Source organism: Cydia splendana, chromosome 23 (assembly GCF_910591565.1).
Source record: "Cydia splendana chromosome 23, ilCydSple1.2, whole genome shotgun sequence".
NCBI classification, from domain to species: Eukaryota; Metazoa; Arthropoda; class Insecta; order Lepidoptera; family Tortricidae; genus Cydia; species Cydia splendana.
Window position 1 is genome coordinate 6,903,231 of NC_085982.1, and position 23,050 is coordinate 6,926,280.

At 39.0% G+C, this 23,050-nt stretch overlaps 2 protein-coding genes across 2 annotated transcripts in view; one reads left to right on the forward strand and one right to left on the reverse strand.

Annotated features, from left to right (window-relative positions):
• Positions 1-2,767: 2,767 nt before the first annotated feature.
• LOC134801990 (puff-specific protein Bx42) lies at positions 2,768-17,795 on the reverse strand. The gene is made up of 13 exons (XM_063774610.1): positions 17,766-17,795; positions 16,738-16,889; positions 16,317-16,474; positions 14,403-14,585; positions 13,489-13,568; positions 12,161-12,342; positions 10,625-10,858; positions 8,743-8,884; positions 6,631-6,764; positions 5,756-5,897; positions 4,865-4,967; positions 3,289-3,445; positions 2,768-2,934 (listed from the first exon to the last, which is right to left on the reverse strand). Exons 1-12 carry the CDS (start codon positions 17,780-17,782, stop codon positions 3,293-3,295), a joined length of 1,680 nt encoding a protein of 559 aa, XP_063630680.1. The 5' UTR covers positions 17,783-17,795; the 3' UTR covers positions 2,768-2,934; positions 3,289-3,292.
• A 480-nt stretch (positions 17,796-18,275) lies between these two features.
• Positions 18,276-23,050, forward strand: part of LOC134801847 (dr1-associated corepressor homolog) — a 33,007-nt gene continuing 28,232 nt past the window's right edge. Inside the window, exons 1-2 of the mRNA XM_063774483.1 lie at positions 18,276-18,464; positions 18,558-18,630. Coding sequence (XP_063630553.1) covers positions 18,423-18,464; positions 18,558-18,630 — 115 coding nt within the window. The 5' untranslated portion in view covers positions 18,276-18,422. The remainder of the gene's footprint in view (positions 18,465-18,557; positions 18,631-23,050) is intronic.

Consider the following 23,050-nt stretch of genomic DNA (forward strand, 5'->3'; position numbering starts at 1 on the left):
ATAAATTATAGGTACTCGCTTATTTACATGTTTCGTCATAGCATTTGGTACCTATAGGTTGTAAAGTTTGTATCAACGAGGGTTTAAAAACGAACTAGTGTTGAGGATCTGATGATAATGATGATGATTAAGGTGGTCACGGATACCAATCAACCATGTAGTAACATGATTAGGCTCGTTTGATTCGTCTCAACAAGATCTTTGACACTGAAGATACACAGGGTCTGATGATGGAGCTGGAAGGTGGCCACGGGTACCAGTCTATCATGTAACTAAACCACTTCGTGTTTGGGCTCGTTTGATTCGTCTCAACAAGATCTTTGACACTGAAGATACACAGGGTCTGATGATGGAGCTGGAAGGTGGCCACGGGTACCAGTCTATCGTGTAACTAAACAACTTCGTGTTTGGGCTCGTTTGATTCGTCTCAACAAGATCTTTGACACAAGACAGTACTCAGGGTCTGATGATGGAGCTGGAAGGTGGTCATCATTACCAATCAACCATGCAACTAAACCACATCGTGTTTAGGCTCGTTTGATTCGTCTCAACAAGATCTTTGACACTAGGTGATACACCAAACACGAAGCCCAAACACGATGCCCAAACACGAAGCCCAAACACGTAGCCCAAACACGAAGTGGTTCAGTTACGTGATAGACTGGTACCCGTCGCCACCTTCGAGCTCCATCATCAGACCCTGAGTAGTATCTTGTATCAAAGATCTTGTTGCGACGAATCAAACGAGCCCAAACACGAAGTGGTTCAGTTACATGGTAGACTGGTACCCGTGGCCACAGTCCAGCTCCATCATCAGACTCTGAGTACTAACTTTTGTCAAAGATCTTGTTGCGACGAATCGAACGAGCCCAAGCACGAAGTGGTTTAGTTGCATGGTTGATTGGTACCGGTGACCACTTTCCGGCTCCATCATCAGACCCTGAGTACTATCTTGTGTCAAAGATCTTGTTGAGACGAATCAAACGAGCCCAAACACGAAGTGGTTTAGTTGCATGGTTGATTGGTACCGGTGACCACATTCCGGCTCCATCATTAGACCTTGAGTACTATCTTGTGTCAAAGATCTTGTTGAGTCGAATCAAACGAGCCCAAACACGAAGTGGTTTAGTTGCATGGTTGATTGGTACCGGTGACCACCTTCAGGCTCCATCATCAGACCCTGAGTACTATCTTGTGTCAAAGATCTTGTTGAGATGAATAAAACGAGCCTAAACACGAAGTGGTTTAGTTGCATGGTTGATTGGTACCGGTGACCACCTTCCGGCTCCATCATCAGACCCTGAGTACTACCTTGTGTCAAAGATCTTGTTGAGACGAATCAAACGAGCCCAAACACGAAGTGGTTTAGTTGCATGGTTGATTGGTACCGGTGACCACCTTCCGGCTCCATCATCAGACCATGAGTACTATCTTGTGTCAAAGATCTTGTTGAGATGAATAAAACGAGCCTAAACACGAAGTGGTTTAGTTGCATGGTTGATTGGTACCGGTGACCACCTTCCGGCTCCATCATCAGACCCTGAGTACTATCTTGAGTCAAAATTAATACATATAGAATGTCAGGTCGATTCAAATATTTTTAATCCTGTCCGGTAGTTTATTAAACTGTACCATTATAAATTATAATACTATAAAAAACAGTGCTAGGATCAAAGTCTCTCGTTGCGGTTTACACGCACACAGTATAGCGTTTTACAAGGCGCCCGCCGCACACAATGATAAAAAATCTCGTTGTCGCCGTTGAAAATGTGCGGAGCCGACCGACACATGTCCTACCTCTACAAGCTCTGCCGCGGCACTGAGCTGGCGCAGCGCGCGTCATCGGTAATATAGAGTAGTTTTCAAAAAATTGCCAAAAAATTATAGTAGAATTTCATAAACACTAATGTATACCAACAGTATAAGCAAACGTTGCAGATTGCTTGAGTATGAAAATGACTTCGATATTAAGTAGATTTTCGTAGGAATTGACACTTGTTTCGGAGAGAAAATTGAGTTCGTTTTACTTTGATTTTCTCTTTCTCAAAGGTGTGTAGGAAAAATATCGTTTGATATGCCTAAAGTACAGGGTATTAGTAATACAAAATAGCCAGGTTTAGCAGAGTAAACTTCTCAACATTTCCAAATAAGAGCTTGCCATTCAGTGCTTCACGGGGTTTTTCGGAAACGACCATCAGAAAAAAAATCATTACTAATTTAATAAGTCCTTTTTCTAATATTTACAACGATATTTAAAAAGATAAGAAGACGCTTTTACTGGAACAAGTACTCATTGTTTCTAATAATGAGCACAAAGTCCTGAATTTCGTCGACTAGTATCATCAATTTTGCGTTATTTCGACTTTTCTTGTAAGAGCGCTCTTAAGCACTATAGCTGTATGCAGGTTCTCTTGTTAAGGTAATACTCAAAACTAACGGGCTGTATTCCTGAGTTTACTGTTATTAAATAATTTTGTCAACCATTACGCCATATACATATATATATAGCTGTTATGCTCCGGTTTCCTATGATAGCGGTGCCGTCATATAGCGGCCGTCTCCATACAAATATGTACTACGACATCCATATTGCCGTATTATTTAGTATGGAGACGTCCGCTATATGACGGCACCGCTATCCTAGGAAAACCGAGCTTTAGGTAGATAAGTGAAGTTATAGCTAGCTAGGCAATCTTTGATATGGCAGGAAATGTTGAGCAGGTTTATTCTAGTCGGGAACTGCAGTTTACAATAAAAACTCAATTCCTATTATTCTAAATGTATTTATTTCATAACACTATCTCTATCGGTACAAAGTGAAACAGTAAATCATAAAGCTAAGTATTTTACATAATTTTCAACCTCCCTTAACATCTTATTTGTATATATAGTACAGAATGTATTGTATTGAACACCGTAGTCAAGTTTCGTAATCTGAAACAAAGAAACTAATTTAATGTTTTTGTACAAATTTTTAACCGTTAGACCACCACGGCCACAACACGCAAAAGTAAACTCTACAATACATTAAGGTTCATTTTATCCTTCTGATGCTGGGAGCGATGATATTGGCGCTTGCGGCCTTCCTTGGCTTCACTGAGAGAAAGAGCGAGGCCGACCGGGTCATAGTTGGCTTCAAGAGTAATGTGGAGTACCTGATCAGTGCCGAAGTCGTTTCTGGTGCTGGAAGCGATGGTTTTGGCGCTCCCGGTCCCTGGCCTCGCCTCGCTGAGAGACCAGTCGAGACCGAACGAGTCCAATATAGTCTAAAGTATAATTGTGGAGTACCTGATTAGTCGCGACGCCGTTTCTGATGCTGGGAGGGGTGGTCCTGGCGCTCGTGGTCGCGCTTGCGGCCTCCCTTGTCGGCGCGCTTGGCCTCGCTGAGGAACCGATCGAGGCCGAAAGGATCGAAGTCGGCCTCGGGCGCTGCGCTGCGTGAGGGCTGTAAACAGAAATACAGGGTGTTTTAGAAAAATGAAAATGTGAGGGTGGAATTCGTTGAAGACACCATAAAAAATATCATGAGAAGGACAATAGTATTTCTAATATTTGAAAGCTTTAACCGTTTCGGTGCGGATGACACGACAGGCGTGTCATCAATGTTTTTAACGTGTGGCGTATGACACGACAGGCGTGCCATCATATTCTATGGCGTAAGGCACGCCTGTCGTGTCATGTGAAATATTTGTTCCCCGCCACAGCCAAAAGTTTTCGAAAATGGAAGACGCCACGAACCGATTAACCCTTTGAATCCTACGGACACTACTAAATTTCGATTCGGTAACGAGATTAAAAATTCTAACTTCGATGCAACTATTCCAATACACGTCTGCAGTGCGTGTGAGTCGAAAACTGACTTACAATGGCCGCACCATCAAAAACCGATGAAATTTGGCTTGGCTCGCGGCAGATTTATAATATAACGTCTTCAAGATGCCGCGGCCAAAGATATGTGCCGTGCGCCAGCAAGTAGACCAGGCTTCAGCTACCTTCTTTTTTAGGGTTCCGTACCCAAAGGGTAAAAACCGGACCCTATTAATAAGACAACTGTTTGTCTGCCCGTCCGTCTGTCTGTCACCAGACTGTATCTCATGAACCGTGATAGCTAGACAGTTGAAATTTTCACAGATTATGTATTTCTGTTGCCGCTATAATAAGTGGGGCCATACAACAAACGCGATTTTTTTGCCGTTTTTTTGCGTACTGGCACGGAACCCTTCGTGCGCGAATCCGACTCGCACTTGTTTTCCTTATTTAACCTTTTCGACGCCGTGTCAAACACAAAAGCTGTCACTCGGACGCCGCGTCACTGAAGTGTCAAAACTGAAATTGAACTTTATGCATATGCACGTAGGTCTATGTTGATCTGTGGTCTGTGACCGATTAATCGGTCTTTGGTGTGGAACCTGCGGTGCGGATATATCGGGCATTGGCGTCCAAAAGGTTAAATCAAGTTTCAGACTACTTAAAAAGTATATTGAAAGCAATAGTTAGCAATAATAGTTCCCTTTGACCCGCTGACGGACGCATGATTGGTAAACCAGTGTAACGCGACTCACTATTCGCAACAACCGCGCTAAATCGGAACTCACACTTACATTTGATGGCGTAAACTCGCAAGCGCTTGGTAAGCGTGGGGAATGCACCATATTTAATTGCACGAGTTAAGCTATCCGAGCCGATTAGTAACGTATTTCTACCCACTTTGTAACCAAACTAATGTTTTGTACTTACTTAATAATTACTTATTTATTTTATATTGTCTGCACGTTAGTCCTAAGATATACTATAAAAATTGTATTCTCAAGTAAGGGAATTTTGTAAATCGTTTTTGAGAATAAATTTCTTAAACCATAATAACCTGTTCCTGGCTGGTGGACGGTCCGGCGTGGCGCTCGAACTGCACGGGGCCGGAGCGCACTGCGCCTGCGCTCGTGCCCGAGAACTCCTTGTCCGCCACGAACCTGCACACACAACATTTCAATATTATTGCATTGAAGCTGAGGCACACAATAATAGTTATTTGTTTTACAAGGGGGCAAAGTTGTTGTTTAACCGCTCGTGCTAATATTGATACCCACGCAAGCGAAAGATTCCAAAATTGAACCACGAGCATAGTGAGTGGTTCGAAAAATGGAATCTTGTGCGTTGCGTTAAACAACAACTTTGCCCCCGAGTGAAACACAAAATTCTTCACCACACTTATTTTATTATTTATTTATACCACACTAACCCGAAGCAAATATTAAATGTAAAATATCAAACCAAATCAAATACAAATGAATGTTATTAAATATTTATCATCCAGAATCATCATTTAAAAGTCAATTCTGCCAGCAAACATAAGAAAACAACTCAAAATTTGCATTTTATTACTTTGCCTCACATGTGAATAAAATGCAATTTTGCTATCAGTTTTTGAAGTGCAAAGTAAGCCTTTCCGAGCTAGTGTGGTGAAAATGTTATTTCACTGAGAAAATTAGATAGGAAACCCGGCAGCGTAATTTTTCCATTTTTTCCTTTAATATAAAATTTAAAATTGGATAGGAAAATTATCACGGGGATACTAATGGGAAAGTTACTCGGTATGGCGGGAGGTTTAACGATCAGGCCACAATGTATTGCCATTATAGCCAAAGTAACAATTGTCAAACATAAAGGTCAAAAGTAAATAGTGTATGACGTGAATTTTCGTTTGTGTAGTCAAATGACACACCCAGAGTTAAAAGCCTGGTTCCGTTAGAGCGAATACCTGCGGGTGTTGGCGATGGCGTCCAGGTCGCCATAGTTGTCCTTGTCCTTGCCGCGGGTGGGCCGGTAGATGTGGGCCCCGACGGTGTCTTGGTTCCGCCACGGCTTGTCGTAAACGTTGTACGCTTCGTCGTCGCCGTAACCTGAAACAAGATCGAAAAGTTAAATTGTATTTTCATCCTTACTTGTCCTATCATCTAAACAAACACTTCTCGAAGACATTATCCTTGTCACACTTTTCTCTGGAATTACGCAATAATTATCACTTAAAATGTTGTATACTTAAAAAAACTCACAAAGTATCGAAATCAACCAAATAACCACTGAAAAATATCATTTCTAATAATATTTTCATCGATAATCGCAGTAACGAACGCACCTCAAAAACAACTGACATTACGATATCTAGATTGTCTATGAATCGTATTGTTGGAATGTCACTTTGTTTACATGATAAGACACACAGGATGAATACACTTTACCCAGTGGAGTATAGGCAGAGAGAATCATACTGTCGTAACATCGGAAACCTACGCGTTGCACACCGTAGACGGTGCAAAAAGTCAGAGGTTGCCACACGCGCTCACTCGCTTTGAAATGTATCACAAGCCCCTCTAGCTTTTGCCATAATAGTTGATCAGTTTTACAACAACAACTTCAAAACCATCTTGTTTTATAGTACCTCAAATTCAGATTAAAGACCAGGCCACACCGGCTGGGTGTGCGTAGACGTGCACGTGCGCTAAAATGTTGGAGCCGCGCACGCACACGTCACGCAAGCGGTGTGTCGTCTCTCATAAGGAACTGTATATTACAACGCGCACGTGCAAGTCTACGCACACGCAACCAGTGTGCACAGGCCTTAAAGCTACTTACCACTGTCCATTCCCTTGCTGTTGTTGAATAGTCTCTGGTCGAACATGCCCTCCCCGCCCTGGTTGGTCTTGGCGGGCAGGCCGAGCGCGATCTGCTCCGAAATGTCTCGCTCGCGGTCCTTCACCAATTTAGACCTGCACAAAGATAGGTTATAATTTAAAACAGGGTACCATTGCCCAAGGCTCGGAACCGGTTTTTTTTAATCCCAAATTAGCCCAATATTTTTAAATATTTTATGGTCTTTACGTGGGACTGAATCATGTATTTTGGTAACAACTTCGTAATACCTATTTTATTGTCCCATTAAAAATGAAATAATAAACAAAAGAACGAAAAAGAACGTAATAATACCGGTATTTTTTGTATGAAGAAAAAACCGGTTCCGAGCCTTGCCATTGCCCACCTGTTAACTGTACATCGGTGGACCTTATGCCTTTTGTAATAGGAGAGTTGCTATTTGGACATACAAATAATATAGAGCATTTGATCGTTAAGTTTATGTCATTGTAGGTAGAGGAGACGACTCACCATGGCTTTACGTTAGTTTTTCATATTACAAATAATTACGTAGTTCATATTATAAGTACACTTATATAAGTACATACATACACAAGGAGTGTATTTTCAAAAAAGCTTATGTTTGTATGGTTTTCATAGGGAAATTATTCCTTTCATTCAGGAAAAATAGAAGTTAGGGTCGGTTCCACTAAATCGATGACACCGTCAAAGCGTTGGCAAAATTATGGGTGAATCAACTTTTGTAAGATAACGCAGCAGAAAAAAGTTTGTCCCATACATAAATCAGGGACCAAGGCTCGGAACCGGTTTTTTCTACATACAAAAAATACCGACATTATTACGTTCTTTTTTCTACTCCCGTACTTTTATTTGTCATTTAAAGGGTCGTGCACACACCTTTAAAACCCTACCTTATAGTTGTCAAGACAAGTCTTTAGTCTATTCCCCAATAAATAATTTGTGCATACACGCAGTATCTTTTTGACGATTTTACGATACTTCGTGTAATGACCACTTAAAAAATATTGAATGAAATACAGTGTTGCCAACCTTATTTTAAATGTCATCTCTGACGAATAAGTGAACCATAGACATTTTTTTTTAATTTTATTCATTCATTCATTCTTTTCCCGCCCGTACCCTCCATTTTTGCTACTTCTTGATTTAAACATATTTGTTAAATTTACAATTTTATTTCAAAGTGCTTGGTCGTAGAAAAAGTATTGTATACATGCAACGTTGTTTAACTGAGTCAAAATACTCGTGGCGTCTGTATTAACAATTTTCGGCTTCGCCTCAAATTGTTACTCACGCCACTCGCCTTTTTTGACTTCTCTTAAACAACGGTTGCATAAAATACTATTTCGTTATTTGGTTTATTATTTCATTTTTGATGGGTCAATCTAATAATACGAAGTCGTTACCTAAATACATGATTCAGTCCTACCGCAAGAGAATAAAATTATTAAAAATATTGGGCTATTTTGGGATTTAAAAAAAAAACGGTTCCAAGCCCTGTCAGGGACACACCATTTTGGTATGGGAGCAAAATCAGTGTTCTAAAAGTTGATTCACCCAAATACTAGATTGTTACCCCCTTATTCATAAACGCGGTACAAACCTCAATTAGCTGATAATCATTTGTCTTTATCTGTCATTTTGACTTATGTATTTGTAAGAAAGGGGCAAAACATAATTCAAATAAACATAATTTAAGGCTAAGATGGTCGGCTCTTTATCATTTGTCACGTTCTAATAAATATGTAAGTGCGAAAGTGAGGCATGGTATGACAGGTGATAAAAATGCAACCATGATACCGCTGCAGGCCCGTAAAGTTTTATGAATAAAAGGGTAGATTGTTACGATTGGGACGACCGGTCTGGCCTGCCTGCGAAGGGCTGCGGTAAGGGCATTTATTTGTGTGATGAACACAGATATTTGTTCCCGAGTCATGGTTGTTTTCTATGTATATAAGTATGTATTTCTATGTATAAAGTATGTTGATATCGTCGCCTAGTACCCATAGTGCAAGCTATGCTTAGTTTGGGGCTAGGTCGATCTGTGTAAGATGTCCCCAATATTTATTTATTTACCTCTTGTCAGGAGCAGCTCTCGCCAGGTTCCTGTCGCGCTGCCGGTCCTTGTGCCGCTCGGCGCGCAGCTTGTCGCGCTCGGCGGCTGAGAGGCCACTCTCGTCCACTTCAGCCTCGCCCTCTTCTTCCGGAGCCCGTATGCCTGAAAAGAGATATGTCTGTTAAACGGGGGTAGAATCAGGTTCGAGCAAGTAACATTCTGTCAATCACTATTTCTTGTTAGCCCAGGGGCCCGTTTCTCAGAAGCTTGTAACTTGTAATACAAGTGGAAGTCCCTTTCTAACAAAAGCTGTCAAAAAGTGACATCCGCTTGTATTACAAGTTACAAGCTTTCGAGAAACGGGCCCTAGACAGCCCTAAAAACAAAAACAACAACATAGTTGATGTTGTTTTTGTCGTAACAGCTAAGAAATAAGTGATACAGTTAGTACTACCAAAGAGAATAGATAGTATAGAGGGGTCCTGTCATAGTAAATGTTGTAGTCACAGTAAATTTACTGCCATCTATCGACACACGACTAAAACTCAAAATGAAAACGTATATAACTATCGAAAAAATGTATATATATGGATAAATGATTTTATTATTTTTGTATCATTTTGACCCATGTTCATTCACTGATACCTATTTGTTAAAATTGTTAAATATGAAACGGTGTCAACGCCATCTAGCCGACCATAAGCCAAAGGTGTGTACGCCATCTATCCGAGAATGACTTTTTCTTGATTTCCGGAGCACGTTTTTTTCTTAGACTTTCTTCATCTTATACGGAGTTACATATGTCTTTGGTACAGTCACCTGCAATAATATGTTACTCTTCGAAGGCCGCAAAAATATGTGACACGTTCTTATGGCTCTACAAATAAGATCGTGTCAGATATTTTTGCGGCTTTCGTTGTGTAACATATTATTGCAGGTGACTGTACTACTAAACATACACATACTACTAAAATGCTTCATATTAGCCGTAAAGAAATCACTACACCTTATAAAACAAAGTCCCCCGCTGCGTCTGTCTGTTTATATGTATGTTCGCAATAAACTCGAAAACTACTTAACGGATTTTCATGCGGTTTTCACCTATCAATAGAGTGATTCTTGAGGAAGGTTTAGGTGTATAATTTGTTAAGGTTTACTGTAACGTCTGTAACCCGTGCGAAGCCGAGGCGGGTCGCTAGTGTAATATAAAATCAAGGAGTAATCCTACCAACTGCACCTTCACCTTTCACAGCTTCTCTAGTCTTCCTGTCAGCTATGTACAGGCGGCTTAGCACGGTCGCGTTTTTATCCCTTGTCACCATGCCTGTCACGTTCTAACAAGTATGTAAGTGCGAAAGGGACGCGCTTAGTGATAGTCGATAAAAATGGAACCGTGCTGAGCCCGCAGGTCTTATAGAAATTAAAACTAAACCAACCAGCTCTATGGTCCCTAGCCCACTGCGCCAACATCCTCAACTGCTCTTCTTTCTTCTTCTCTCTCTGCGCCAATCTCCTCTCCAACTGCGCTCTAGCTTCCACCGCTTCCCTGTCAGCTATGTACAGGTCTTATAGAAATTAAAACTAAACTAACCAGCTCTATGGTCCCTAGCCCACTGCGCCAACATCCTCAAATGCTCTTCTTTCTTCTCCTTCTCTCTCTGCGCCAATCTCCTCTCCAACTGCGCTCTAGCTTCCACCGCTTCCCTGTCAGCTATGTACAGGTCTTATAGAAATTAAAACTAAACCAACCAGCTCTATGGTCCCTAGCCCGCTGCGCCAACATCCTCAACTGCTCTTCTTTCTTCTCCTTCTCTCTCTGCGCCAATCTCCTCTCCAACTGCGCTCTAGCTTCCACCGCTTCCCTGTCAGCGATGTACAGGTCTTATAGAAATTAAAACTAACCTGCTCTATGGTCCCTAGCCCGCTGCGCCAACATCCTCAAATGCTCTTCTTTCTTCTCCTTCTCTCTCTGCGCCAATCTCCTCTCCAACTGCGCTCTAGCTTCCACCGCTTCTCTGGCTTTCCTGTCAGCTATGTAGAGCGCCTCGGCGAGCTTGGAGAAGTTCTCGTTGATGTGGACTTGCTGGAGACCTCGGCCGTCGGCGGCGAGACGCTTGTCCAGGGGGATGGTGTAACCTGGGGACAAAATATAGCTGGATTAAACTTTTGAACGCCACGGCAATTGACGTCAACGCAAAATCGTAACGACGCCAAAGACGGCATTTGACGTCGATCGTTTTTTGATGAAAATCTACTGAAAAACACCCCACTTTTAGGTTGGCATTATTTATTCACTAAACTCAATTTTACCCCCGTGGCGTCAGTGGCACGGCAAATGGATGCGCCGTTTGGCGTTCAAAAGGTTAACCTTCTTCTTCTTATTTGTCGTCAAACTCTTGTCAGAGTCTTCACAATCCGTCGCCGTTCCTCCCGTACTTAGCCCTTCTTGTACAATAAACTAGGATTAAACTAGGTGCTGACATTTATACGAAGTTGACATGTAGTGTGAAATATTTCATACTTAGGTGTACTAATGTACAATCACGCTCCGCGATTGTTGCGCCATTTAGGGTCCTAGCTAAATTGGTTGTTCAATACTTACGCTATGGAATGTCCAATTTAGCAATAACCCTATATGGCATAACAATCCCGTGTAGTGACTATATTATACTTGAACAAACCACCCTAATGTCATTGTTGGCATTGGCACTAAATGCTATTAATTATAATGGATATCACTTTCAACCTTGCGATGGTTCAAGGTGGATCCCGTACACGTCATATTAGGTTGTTTTTTTCGCTTCCGTTTTATGATGTGGGGTGTCGTTACTCGTTAGGTCTACGACTTTAAGAAAAAGTAGGGATCTTAAAATAGTTATTTACAGTACATATGGTCCTATTTTCCCGCACTAGTGCGTAAAATAGCACTTTTATGCGGTGTCAAAAGTTTAAAGGGCCATATGTACTGTAAAACGTTGTACGATACACGTGCGAATAGGTAATTCGCAACTCGTGTTGATTTAAAACACTCCCTTCGGTCGTGTTTTAATTTATCGCCACTCGTTTCGAATTCCCTCTTTTCCGCACTTGTATCGTAAATATTCATTTTAATAATATAATTGTGGCCGGTTGTTTCCTCGGGCGAGGCACGTCTACCTATACAGTTGCCGCGTCAAGCAGCTCTTGTGTATCAAGCGGGGGATCTTATAGATGAAGTTTAGGGACGGATCAACCTTTCCCTTTCTAATGTATGGCTTTTCGGCTATTTAGGGTTGTCACAATTCAAGTCATTATCTTATCTGTGGTCGTCCACGCAAAGGGACGTCAAGTTGTGCCAGAACCCTAATAATTACTCGGAGCATGTTGAGCCGAACGGAGCCGAGAATAGCCGAAAGGAGGAGGGTCTCCCCACTGGTTATATACACAGTTGAACGTTACCTTTGGCATTCTTCCAGTGGCTGACGCAGGGCGGCACCTTCCAGTCGCGCTGCTGCTTGACGGACACGCGCCGCGGGGGGGAGTGCAGCACGGGCGCGGGCGGGGAGGGCGCGGCGCGGGGGATCTTCTTGTTGATCTGGAAGCGCGGCGGCTCCATCGGGTCCGACTGGGCCTCCACCATTCTGTGGGGACGGTTTTAACATTAAAACAGGGACCCAATACCAGTATAATTCGATTTAAAATGTTCTTAAATGTTTAATATGTTAAGCAATATCTAGATACTACTTACGTTATTTTAAGTAAAATGTAATCAATGGATAACTGTTATTGGCCATCTGTTATGTAAGCATTCATATGTAAAACTTTTATTTACGGCTGTTGTTGTCCTAAATATCAATAAAAAAAAACCGGTATTCCATTTCGGTATCACGGTTGTTTATGTAAATTTATGCACTTAATTTAGTTAATGTGATCAATTATTGTGCTTACCTAAATACTATTCTATAATATCAAAGAAATATTGTGAAAGGTATGAGATATTTTCATTTTTAGTTATACCGGTAATGGTCCCTGCTTTAAAAATTGTGGAGTACCACAAATCCCTCATGGAACCCATCATCAGATCAAAACTTAATTATCAGATCCCTGCTTTAAAAATTGTGGAGTACCACAAATCCCTCATGGAACCCATCATCAGATCAAAACTTAAATATCAGATCCCTGCTTTAAAAATTGTGGAGTACCACAAATCCCTCATGGAACCCATCATCAGATCAAAACTTAATTATCAGATCCCTGCTTTAAAAATTGTGGAGTACCACAAATCCCTCATGGAACCCATCATCAGATCAAAACTTAATTATCAGATCCCTGCTTTAAAAATTGTGGAGTACCACAAATCCCTCATGGAACCCATCATCAGATCAAAACTTAATTATCAGATCCCTGCTTTAAAAATTGTGGAGTACCACAAATCCCTCATGGAACCCATCATCAGATCAAAACTTAATTATCAGATCCCTGCTTTAAAAATTGTGGAGTACCACAAATCCCTCATGGAACCCATCATCAGATCAAAACTTAATTATCAGATCCCTGCTTTAAAAATTGTGGAGTACCACAAGTCCCTCATGGAACCCATCATCAGATCAAAACTTAATTATCAGATCAGAAGTAACTCCTTTCCTTCAAAAATAAATATTACTTTAATCGGACCACGGGGCTCGGAAATATCAATGAACAACAAAAAACTACTTCTTCTTGAGTAATATCTAGAGTAATCTTAGACTGATTTAGATCATTGAACAGGAACACTGAAATAAACTTACCTTATAACCCTCTGTTTGGCGCCCGAGTTGAAGGCGCCGCCCTGCTGCGCCGGTGTGTACCGAATGTACTGCGCGGGGGCCTGCAAGGGGAGTCACTATACAAGACCTTTGTAAGCTCTGAGCTAAGGTGAGGGGATAGTTTGGATGGATGCTTTAAGTATAGTTAAAGCAGGTTCCCACTGTTTTCCAATTTCATTTTTGATACAAGCTTTTATCGCTGACTGTACTTTTCTTTCAACAGGCAACTAATAAGATAAATAAAAACTAATAAAATAAATATATACGAATGAGATAAATTCTATCAAAGTCAAGAGAGAGTATTTAATGGAATATACCTCTCAAAACCCTCAAATAAGACAGAACATCTGATTAAGGCTTAAACAGCCGATTGCAAATAAAAAAGACAAAAAAAAGGCAACTAGTACCCATATACAATTACGTACTGTTTTATCACAGATTTATAATGGCCTTCTCCTATGTCCATCATCAGATCTCGAGCTGATCTGGTACAGTTAGCAACAGAAGTTTAGCAACTTCTTTACAACGCACTGTCTTTACAAAAAATAAAGTCGCGTCAAGATCATTTTGAACACCTCGCCCGCTTGGCATCTTCTGCTACTGACTGTACCATAATATTGCAATGCCACCCAACTTACATATGTATGTTAAGTTTCAGCTCAATCAAATAATGGAAAGATTGGGAAGTGGGTGAATGTAGCGAGCAAGATTTTACCCAAACATACATTCATACAAATGATTAAAAAAACACTATAAAAATAATTAGATATAAGCTTGTAAAATAGATTTTAATTCAGGGTGGCTCTTCACTCTACCTGAGTTGCCTGGCGACGCCCTTATCAATGTTTCTCAATGAATGACTTACTTCCAATTACATCAGAAAAACTCCAACTTACAGCTTTGGGAGCAGCTTTAACAGGCAGTGCTGCGGAAATCTTGGCATTGGTCAGTTTCTCCAAGGCAAGCTTGGTCTTCTCCGTGATATCCTGAATGTCTTCCTCAGTGGGCTTCTGCAGAGTTGGGTCGTCCTCGGCTAGGACTTCTGATGGTAGCAGGTCTGTCAGCTTGGTGTAAATGATCTGGGGAAGAATAGTGAGTGTAAGTCTTGTGTTTTTTGTAAACAAAAGTAAAAAGTAAGTAAAATAAAACACGATCGAAGGGAGTGTTTCCAACAGGGCTCAGAACCGGTTTTTTTGTAAAACTCGAAATAGCCCAATATTTTAAATTAGGTATTTTATGCTCTTTACGTAGGACTGAATCATGTATTTAGTTAACAACTTCGTATTATTAGATTGTCCCATTAAAAATTAAATAATAAACCGAAAAACGAAAAAGAATATATTAGGTCATTACCTATGAAATTGGCGTTTTGTCCGGAGAATTTCAACGAAACACAAATTTCCATACAATTAATTTTGCGGATATTTTTTTGATGGCTAATTCAAACCAAACAAAATTTTTCCAGTAATTTTTGACACCTTTAAGGTATGTTTTCAATATCTCCATTTCTTGAAAATTGGTACTATTAGAAAAATATAAGTAATTTGAATACTCGAACCGACAGCACATGAAAATACCTATTTTCAAGGCTTAATTCTGAACACTTAACAATAAAAAATAACAATTAATTGTATGTAAAATCGTTGTTTATTGAGTGCACTGTAGTTTTATTGTAATTGTGTATGTACTTTTGTAAAAAAAAAAAAACTAGGATCAGACTTATATCTATGAACAAAAACGCCAATTTCATAGGTAAGGACCTAATAATAATACCGGTATTTTTTGTATGAAGAAAAAACCTGTTCCGAGCGTTGGTTTTCAATTGCCTATTTTCATATGTATTCACAGTACATATGGCCCTTTAAGTTTTCGAGATAGGCACGTAAAATGCTAATTACTGTACTAGTGCCGTAAAGTAGCACCATATGTACTATTATATTACATTACGATACAAGTGCGAAAAGTAGGAATCTGTGAATATTTCATGTATGACGACCGATAAAACAAGCACATTCTACTAGAATTGAACTAATTTGGAATTTTTTTTTTGGAATTGGGGCTGTCCATAAATTACGTCATCGATTTTTGACGATTTTTGACCCCCCCCCCCTATAATCATCCAAAAATCATGCTTCAAATGACCCCATTTCCTCCTACTTTATGCTACCGTCATCCGATGTCCAGACCCCCCCCCCCCCTAATTTGAAATGACGTAATTTATGAATAGCCCCATTGCACTAACTTTATCTTGATTTTAATTGTTCTGGACTGTTATTATTATTGTTTGTAGAATCTTCTGATGTTTTGTATTAATCTGTATAATTATTCATTATTATTCTAATCGAAATGACATTATCAATTTTATTATGTGCTATTTATTTTCTATATTTTTGACCTGTTTTAAAATTACTTTTTTTCTGTTTTAATTCATTTGATACTGTGTATCCACTACTACATGGACTATTCCTTATTCGCAATAAAGATATTGAGTATTGAGAATATGTTAAGTGTAAGTGCTGTACACAAAGTGGTCAGCAATCTTGAGACATTGTTACTTTTACAGATAGTTAAGAGTAGTGCTCCCTTTCATGCAAAATTACGTACACGGCGGGAAGAAGTTGATAACTCGAGATATGTTGTTGAAGAAATTTGAAAATAAAATGACTTAAAGTTCAAATTTCCTCAATTATTTCTCACCATTTACCAACTTCTTCCCGCCGTGTACGGAATTAGGCAAATGGATGTTGATTGGCAGAGACAGCCTAGAACTAGAACCAACTAATAACTAACATTAGGTAAAATAAGAATACCTTGTCAGCCCCATGTCCTTGCCTAGCTATAGCAGAGTATTTGACCTTGCCAGTCTCATCTAACTGGACAGCTAGAGCATTTGAGGTGCTCTCTTTGCCTCGGGCACCCATGCCCAGGGGATACTGTGCTACATGGATCTCGGGGAATGCTCCACCATCTGCAAGATATAAATAAATAAAGTTCACGATGAGTATAAATTAAATGAGGTTTAATCTTAAATCAGTTTTTGTTTTCCGCTAGGCTGTTAAGTAGGAGTTTTAAGAAACTTTAAGATAATGATGTGGTAGTATTGTAATTGTTGTATTATCATTGCTAAATATTTACTTTAGATGTATATTTGATATGTAATTTGAAAGAATGTCTAAAACATAAAATCTAAAATCATTTCTATCTCTGCAAGTAGCTATTAAGAAGAATCACCTCCAAAATCGTCCTCCGCCCGAGGCACCCATCCTTTCCTCTGTCCATAGGGTGGCACACTGGTCTGCGACACCACCAGCGCGCTGCCAACGCGCATCGCCTTAAGCTCATCATCGCGGTCCCACACCTGTTGTGTGGGCGCTGGGAGTAAACTGGAATAAAAGCACAATTATTTAAAAAAATGCAGAATGGACAAAAAGGTAGCTTTTTAAGGGCATTCCTTTGACATACTGTTATTCAAACGATAACAATAAAATTCAAATAATCATGAGAATTGGGAAACAGATAAAACAGTGATAAAAGTGGTAAATATAATGAGCATACGTCCTTCAAGATATTACATTTATCAACGAAATTAACACGCATGTGTTGAGTTAGATTTAACCCCTGGAACGCCGAACCGACAAACGTACTTGTACCCGTCAGATGCCTAGTGCCGGATCCGTCCCATCCCCCTCAACTGCCGGAGGGTCTTCAATTTTTGTACCCGTCAACTGCCGCGATCAAAAAAAAGTGATATTGTGCAAATGATATAAAACTCTATTTGTAAGTGTTTAGATCTCAAAATTGTAAAAATATAATACAATAAATTTGGTGACTGATAAGGCACAAGGCAGTTGAGACACTTTGTACAGATCTGGGACTAGGCAGTTGACGGGTACAAAAATTGAAGACCCTCCGGCAGTTGACAGGACTGGTACGGATATGGCACTAGGCGTCCCAAGGGTTAAAGGTAGAATAAGTTATAGATCTATAGGTCTTTTAGAAATCTGATTAATGAACAGTTTAGAGTAGAAGAGAAAGGATTTATTGGTATTTTTTGAAGTATTCAATACCAAAACACGTCAAACAACAGCAAGTAGAAAACCATATAAGTAACTACAACTAGGATTCCTGGGACAGGATTTTGACTAGATTTAAAATGGTATCAAGGTATACCACATTTGATGTCACTGCTTTCATAGGTAAACATAGGAAGTTATTGAGTAAATTTATATTTATAAATATAAAATTTAATATCAACACACCTCGTCAGCGTCGCCATTTTCAATTTTACTTTTTTTTAATACTTAGCACAGACAGAGTACTAAAAATGTAATTTTTTTAATGATCTACTCCAAAACGAGTAAATAGTTTAACAATTTTTTCTATCATTAATCTATCTGCAAAATTCAGAAGTTTATAGACTTCAATCCCTTGTAATTCTATAAATCAATTATTTAATTTACTTCGTGTCAGGATTTTGTAGAAAGATAATCCTTAAAAGGTTTTGCTTACTTTACTCTTTGGCTACGTCGAAGGAAATTGTAACTTGTTTAGGAACGTACCCATGACATTTATTTTTTTATTGATTTTATGATGACCAACGTATCATTTTTAACTGCCAACTCAACATAAATAAAGTTAAAGACTTGTTTATTGTATCTATCTTCTTAAATTTAAACCTTCCAAAATTATAAGTTTAAATCAAAGACTCAAATCCATACTGAAATAAAAATAATGTAGCTACTACAAAAAATATAATTAGGAAAAAATATGGCAAAACTGTCAATTTCGTATATAAATGATCTCTGCGAAACGTCTCCCTTTTATAACCTCAAAAATGCGCGAGATGCATCAAACTCCAATGGTGAAGTGAGCTTTTTCTAATCATTAATTAGTGTTAAAGTGAACGGATTACCACAATGCCATCGAAAAAGAGAAAATACAACGCCCGGTTTCCCGCCGTAAGTTTTTATGCGTCGTACAACGACGTTATTTGTGTGAAATAGGTGTTGTTTTTAGATTGATTGTACTATCGTGATATTGTTTATTTGTAGGGGCGAATAAAGAAGATAATGCAGACTGACGAGGAGGTCGGGAAAGTGGCCCAGGCCGTGCCAATCATAATTTATATCCTTTTCAATAGACGAGCCTAATCAGATTCGTCGTTTTGTATTTTGTTATTCTATTCTGTTTGTTGTTTGGTATTAATAGACAAAGGTTTTGGAGCTTTTGTTTAAGCTTGAGGATCGTTAGTGAGCAATTGAACTTAATTACGTTTAATTATGATCTCTAATGAGCGGTCCAGAAGGGGGATCATTAACAATAGTCAACATATATCATATTTGTATTGCTATTAACTTTACTATTAGTAATAGTCATGTAGTCAATGATACTAAACAAGTAAACCCCAAACCTCAATGATATGCACTTCATTTATACAATTAAATAGTACTTTCGCCATACGATTTTATCTTTATAAAGATATTATTACATTCTTGTTTACTATTATGAGACAAAAGTATGAGCAGTGTAAATGAAATCTTTATTAGTGTGTTGTGTCAATTTTCTAATCACTAGTGTATAAATGTTTTAATTTATTAATATTCACTGACAAATTGCATGCGCATATGCATTCAAATTTCACTGACAAATTTTAGAGTAGAGTAGAGTAGAAAGTGTTTATTCATGCCAAAAAAAAACAACAAGTAACACAATAACATAATGGTCACGAAATGGTCCCAACTCAACAGGTGCTAGCCTAGCGTGGCTAGCGCTGGTCTTCCGTCAGGGCCATGATCTTTTACAGTGCTAAAAGATTGTTTTAGATTTTCTCCTTACAAGGCTGGCCATAGGAGGATAGAATAGCGTGACCTCATTGACTTAATTTAATGATGAATTTTGACAGAAAAGTAGACACTTAGACAATGATAAAAACCTCTAAGACATAAACAAAAATTAACTTGAAATTAAAAAAAGACTAATAATGAAAAAAACTTTAAATGATTTAATTTTTCTGAATATAAGTATACATCTATTACAATTTACATGATTTACATTTTATTTTGTAACTCATATTTTCATGATGGCTGATCTTATCACGCAGAATGGTATTGGTGTACATATCCTCATTAAAATTATACTTAATTGCAATATTTCATGGTCAAAAGAGTAATTTACATATGTTTTCATACTTTCAGTATAGTTATCTGATGAGGGCTGGGATGTTTTACCATCAACCATCATCATTTATAATAGGATGTTTCATTTCAAGCACTCTGTAGAATAGTGACATATAACTTACATTATCTTTTCTGACTTATGTATTATTCATTCAATTAATCCTATAAATTCAAAAAGACATTTCGGAAAAAAAAAGCCTAAAAACCCGGGATTCAAGCCCACAAACTAGTTTGTAGGCTGCATAAGTGCATATGTCGGCGGCCGATCGTAACATCTGGCCGATCATAAAGTTCCTGTGTAATGTTTTGACGGCAGTCACATTATACTTACACCCATAGATAGGTAGAAAAGGTTCGTTAATTTGCTTCTGATGCCCGAAGGGCAAACTGTCTCAGGGAATGAGACAATGGTTTTCACGATTCACGATCATCATCATCATTCTCTTGCCCTTGTCCCATTCACTTGGGATCGGCGCAGCATGTCTTTCTCTTCCACACCTCTCTGTCGCCCGTCATTTCATCATTCACTTCCGTTCGTTTCATATCATCTCTCACACAGTCCATCCACCTTTACTCGGTTTTCCTCTTCTCGTACTTCCCTCCACATTCATTCGTAATACCTTTCTCGTCACATGACTTTCATCCCTCCGTAGGAATTTTATGATCTGCCTGATTTGAACTATCGACCGCCGATACATACATTACGTCTGGTACAAATATTCTTCAATAATATATTAAATAGCTATATTGAAATGTGACTCAGTTCATGCAGACTCCAATAGGCATATTCACACTCTAAACATCTCATGTTGATTTGATCAACATGTAATACGAACTGTACCACGTAGATGACGCAAATAATAGAGATGCCACGAATATTCGGCAACTATTTGGTATTCAGCCAATTTGCCGAATATCTGTTGCACCTACTTAAAAAGAAAAATTACACAATAAAAATAACCGCAAATCACTATATTATATTTTAACACGTGTTCTTGGAAAGTTGTTAAATATGAAGACCCTATTTTTGAGCATTCGTTGATTACAAATTATTTTATTTTTATCATAGGTCTGATTTGATTGACTCTTAAGTAGTGCTCCCGATATCCGTGCTACACGCCAACCCGTGCGTCCGTGTTCTTAGCCCCGGCGGTGCTAAGCGTCCGAACTACATGAACCCGTCAAAGTCCGTGTCCGTGTAGTGCGTTCGGCTCCGGATTTGCGTTCGTCTCCGGATCTAGTTGTTGTTGTTGTTCTGTTTTTTTTTTCGTATTGCTTGTTGTTGGTAATGTGTTATTGTTCGTTATAAACTTTTCATTCTTCGCTCTTATAAAAAACGCGTCGGATCGTCACTATACGTCGAGAACGGGCCGGACCCTTGTATCCGTGGATCCGGACACACGGGTAATACGGGTACACGGATCTTAATTACACGGATCCTAATTACCCGTTCCGAACGGGCCACAAATCCGGTTTCGTGTAATACGAGAACGGGGCCCCGGAGACGGGTACACGAAACCAGTACGCTACCGCGAGCCCTACTCTTAAGTAGGTACATTCACTAGTTCTGAGCAACAAAAGTTAAATCTTAGCAAACGTTGTGCTTTCTTGGCGCACAGTTTTCATAAATTAACGTGGCTCAAAATGTTCACATGTTATGCCGAATATTCGGCGCTACAGCCGAGAGAGGGGCCGAATATTCGGTATTCAGCCAAAACCACTATTCGGGGCATCTCTAGTAAATAATAATACTACGTACAGAGTTCTCACTTTGACGTCACGAATTATGTTTTCATTCGGTGCTTCCTCACACATGTCACATTCTAAGTGACAACAGTCTCAAAATAAAGTGCAAAATTGAGAAGCAGAAGAATATTCTCTTTTATTACTTTCATTAAATAATGAACTATTAAGTATGTTCAAGCCACAACACAAGCCTTCATGAGCTTACCGTGGGGCTTAGTCAATTCGTGTAAAAATGTCGTATAATATTTATTTATTTATTTATTATTTATGTTCATTTAATTTAATACACTACATACCTACATAAATCAATATATTGTTTATTTAGGTACCAAATACTTAAGTGATTTTATACAATAAAAAATTGCTTAAACCTCTAAAGGGGCCCACTGATTATCAGTCCGCCGGACGGTATCGGCCTGTCAGTTAGAACAAAATTTGGACAGTTCCGAACAACTGGCAGGCCGATACCGTCCGGCGGACTGTTAATCAGTGGGTCCCTTAAGTAAGTAAGTAACCTCCTGTGGCCATGCCATAGCAACTCTTGTGATAAGACTACACAACCCTAATTGTATTTGGGTTTGTTACGATACCTTTAAATCCGCAACGGCCGGTTTTTTGCCGGTCCGGATTAGCAAGGTTCTACTGTAATTACTGTATACTGTATAGCGTTATCCCGCTCGCAAACCGGACCGCTTTACAGCCGGTAGTGTGGGATGGCCCTTATACCGCGCATGTGCCGTCATATCAGTATCAAATCAAGCTATCATTTTTAGAATTCGTATAGACCTCCGGTTATCGCTAACGCTCTCATCTCACTGATAACGCAACGACACGTCATCTAATAGACTCTTTGTTTGAGTTTATTTTTGAACTGTAATACCAGATTATCTTTAGTAGGTATAACAAGTTTAAGTTTGTGTAAGTTTGGAGATAATTTTATGTTTACGCACCGAACACCGATGTTAGTTATAATATATTTCATTTATATTCTTGTTGTATTTAAAGATGGATTGGCTACGTATTTTTGATTTGATGTTAATTAAGGAAACTATAGGTCTATTTACTGCTGCTCAATCTTTTGATTAATTTTAATGAATGACTGTTTGTTTCTCAATAAATAAAAAAAAAATTATAGGTCTACCACGTATCTCAGGCGATTAAAAAAATTGAAGTCGTTACGGATCATGAATGATGTACTTAGTGCATAATTATTTTCCATCGTATTTTCACGGAAACGTACGAACGTGTCTTGCTATATCAGTCAGTCTCGGTACAAAAAGTACTGAGGTTGACTGAAGTAACATGAGAAATACGAACGTTTCCGAGAAAATACGATGGAAAACATTTATTCACTACATCTGTACTAATTATACAGTGTGGAAAAATCGAGTGCCACATGGATGGCAACTACCTTAAATATTGTAAATAGCACATTTTGTGTAAAGGAGACTTTCCTTTGTTTTTAAAAACTAATAATTCTGCATTTAAGGATTTATGAAAAATCGCTTGCCTCAGTCGGGCCTCGAACCGGTCAAATGTGACAAAAAATAACGTGCCGTATTTTATGATGCAGATTGAAAGGGTTACTGATAAGGTTCATTTTTTTCTAAATAACAAATACA

What these genes read in the sequence shown, in the direction of transcription:
- LOC134801990 (XM_063774610.1), bottom strand. An exon ending in GGCGGAGGACGATTTTGGAG is followed by an intron (nt 16,475 to 16,737) that starts GTGATTCTTCTT and finishes TATATCTTGCAG; the next exon opens with ATGGTGGAGCATTCCCCGAG. An exon ending in GGCTAGGGACCATAGAGCAG is followed by an intron (nt 8,885 to 10,624) that starts GTTAGTTTTAAT and finishes ATCTCTTTTCAG; the next exon opens with GCATACGGGCTCCGGAAGAA.